A 3,019-nucleotide genomic window follows, 5' to 3' on the forward strand; every position below is an offset into this window, starting at 1 on the left:
AGGCGGGGCGGCGGGGGAGCAGGAAGAGGAGCAGAAGGAGGAGGAGGAGGGTAGGCAGCAGAGCGGTGGTGGCGGCGGCGGCGGCAGCAGCAGCAGCAGCAGCAGCAGCAGCGGCCGTAGCGGCAGCGGAGAAGGGCAGCCGCTGCCGCGGGAGGGCCATGCCCGGCTCCGCTCAGCCGCACAGCCCTGCGTTCCCTCGGCTCGGAGCCCCGACGGCAGCCCTCTAGGATGCCCTTCCCGGCCCTGCTCCAAGTGGGCTTCGACGGGGGCAGCCCAGACAGCGGCCCGGGGGGCGGAGGGGCTGGCGGCGGGGCCGGCGGGGGCGCCGGCGGCGGCGGCGGGGCTTCGGACGGCTCAGCGGTAGTGGTCGCTGGTGTCCCCGCCGCGGCCGGGGGCGCCGCCGTGGTCGGAGCGGGCGGTGGCGAGGGCAATCGCTCTTTCGCTGGGGGCCCGGGGGTGGCATGCCCGGCGGGCAGCCCGGGCGGCGGTGGCGACGTGAACGGCACGGCTGCAGTAGGGGGCGTGGTGGTGAGCGCTCAGGCGCTGGGCGTTGGAGTCTTCCTGGCTGCCTTCATCCTTGCGGCCATCGCGGGCAACCTGCTGGTCATCCTGTCCGTGGCCTGCAACCGGCACCTGCAGACCGTCACCAACTACTTCATCGTCAACCTGGCCGTGGCTGACCTGCTCCTCAGCGCCACTGTCCTGCCCTTCTCGGCCACCATGGAGGTGCTGGGCTTCTGGGCCTTCGGCAGGGCCTTCTGTGATGTGTGGGCCGCCGTGGACGTGCTCTGCTGCACCGCTTCCATCCTCAGCCTCTGCACCATCTCGGTGGACCGCTACGTGGGCGTGAGACACTCGCTCAAGTACCCCGCCATCATGACCGAACGCAAGGCGGCCGCCATCCTGGCCCTGCTCTGGGCCGTGGCCCTAGTGGTGTCCGTGGGGCCCCTGCTGGGCTGGAAGGAGCCCGTGCCCCCCGACGACCGCTTCTGTGGCATCACGGAGGAGGCCGGCTATGCCGTCTTCTCGTCCGTCTGCTCCTTCTACTTGCCCATGGCCGTCATCCTGGTCATGTACTTCCGGGTGTACGTGGTGGCCCGCAGAACCACCCGGAGCCTGGAGGCCGGTGTCAAGAGGGAGCGGAGCAAGTCCACGGACATTGTCCTCCGCATCCACTGCCGAAACTCTGGGCCCGAGGACTCCCGAGTGGCCAAGGGCCACAACTTCCGCAGCTCCCTGTCCGTCCGCCTGCTCAAGTTCTCCCGGGAGAAGAAGGCAGCCAAGACGCTGGCCATCGTGGTGGGAGTCTTTGTCCTTTGCTGGTTCCCCTTCTTCTTCGTCCTGCCCCTGGGTAAGTGACGTGCATGTCTTCTCTTACTCGGTCTCCTTTCCTGGCTCCCAAGAGCTGCCTCTTTGCAGAAGGTCCCAGGCTTCTTTAATATCCCAGAGCCCAACCGGGAATAGTTCGGGTTGATGGGGTCACTAGCTGGATATGCAGGTGAAAAGAAAAAGAAATGGCATCCCAGAAAACCAGGAGAAATAAGGATTGAAGAGAGAGGTGGTTGGGAATCAGGTGGTTTGTATATTGAATGTGTGTGTCAAGTATATGTATGGTTTACTCTTAGCGTGTGTCAATGGGAGCACTTGGGTTGGCACCCAGGTGCTAAAGGAGGGAAGGACGAATGCATGATAGCATTCCACCCAGCTTTCCCTTCCTGCCTTTTCTAATAAGGATGATTAAACTTCCCTCCTCTAAACATGATTTTGCCCATTCCTCAAGCCAATGGGAATGAGAGAGTTCTGTGGCCATTTAGGTACCATGTGCCTAGATGGAAATCCCATGGCCATGTGGGGATGCATGATGGGAAGCAACAAACACGGGCATGGAGCATTTCTCCTGATTGCCAAAGAAGGATCCTTTAGAATGGCATCAGAGAAGGGTCCTAGGACAAGCTCAGCTCTTGCTTGGCTGTGTGACCTTGGGCAAGACCCTGCCTGCTTCTGGCCTGCCTCAGTTTCCTCCCCCTGTAAAATGAGGAGCCTGGCCAGGTGCTCTCTCAGCTCCCTGCCAGCTCAGCTGGTTTTTCATTCTTCCGTTTCTCCAGCCCCCTTGGTCATTCTTAAAGGAGCCTGGCAGTGCCCAGGGAAGCTCCCCTCCCTCGAGAGGGGCCAGGTCCCCCTTCCCCCAGCAGCACTCCTCCGCCCCCCCCCTCCAGGCACACACACAGGCACACGCAGGCACACAGTGTTCCCTGCAGAGAAGCCAGTGCTGCTGTCTGTTCATGCAGTCACCCCAGGAGCCTCAGTGGGGAGAACTCTCTGTTCAGTACAGTGTGACCCAGCCGCAGGCTCCCGCAGCCCAGAGTCGTGCCTTGTGCCCCACAACATGGCAGGAGCCGGGGGGCTGCCCTGGGACAGGCTGGCTCTGTGGGGAGCTTCCAGCCCCACAGCCCAGCCTGGGGAGGAAGGTGTGGACGGCTCTCTCTTTGGCAGTGAGGACACCCGAAGGTGCCCGTGGGGATGCCTGGTGCATACCCATAGGTGTCCCCATTTGTCATCTCTGCACAGGCATGTGCACCGTTCAGTAAGGACACGCGTGCCTGTGCATGGGGAGACAGCGAGGTGCTCATGGGAAGTCCATGGCATGGAGCAGAAGTCAACCAACTCAGGCTCTCATTTTAGAACCGATTAAAACTCCGATCCAGAGAAGGTAGATGACGCCTCTGAGGTCCCCCAACTTGCAGAATGGCAGAGAACTGGGTGTGCCGTCAGAGGACCCGAGTTCAAATCCTGCCTGGGTACCCATAGTCCCTTGTTCCTTAAGGCTGTCGATTGGTGGGAATGCACTAGACGACCGTCGCCTCTCTTCCAGGTTTAAGTTGGTCCCCTCGAGGACGCCAACCCCCTGAGGACGGGCCCCCCTTCCTTTGTGCCTGCACATTCCCAGGCTGCACGCGTGATGCCGGCCCTGGAGTAAGGGAGCAGTGGCTAGAGCGTGCCCAGAGAGCCGGCCTCCACG

The 3,019-nt window shown here is 62.3% G+C and overlaps 1 protein-coding gene across 1 annotated transcript; it reads left to right on the plus strand.

Annotated features, from left to right (window-relative positions):
• The first annotated feature begins 228 nt into the window (after positions 1-228).
• On the plus strand, positions 229-1,359 carry ADRA1D (adrenoceptor alpha 1D). The gene has a single exon (XM_044659267.1). The coding sequence runs from the start codon at positions 229-231 to the stop codon at positions 1,357-1,359; it is 1,131 nt and encodes a 376-aa protein (XP_044515202.1).
• The last annotated feature ends 1,660 nt before the right edge of the window (positions 1,360-3,019 follow it).

This window comes from Gracilinanus agilis, chromosome 2, assembly GCF_016433145.1.
Source record: "Gracilinanus agilis isolate LMUSP501 chromosome 2, AgileGrace, whole genome shotgun sequence".
Taxonomy (NCBI): domain Eukaryota; kingdom Metazoa; phylum Chordata; class Mammalia; order Didelphimorphia; family Didelphidae; genus Gracilinanus; species Gracilinanus agilis.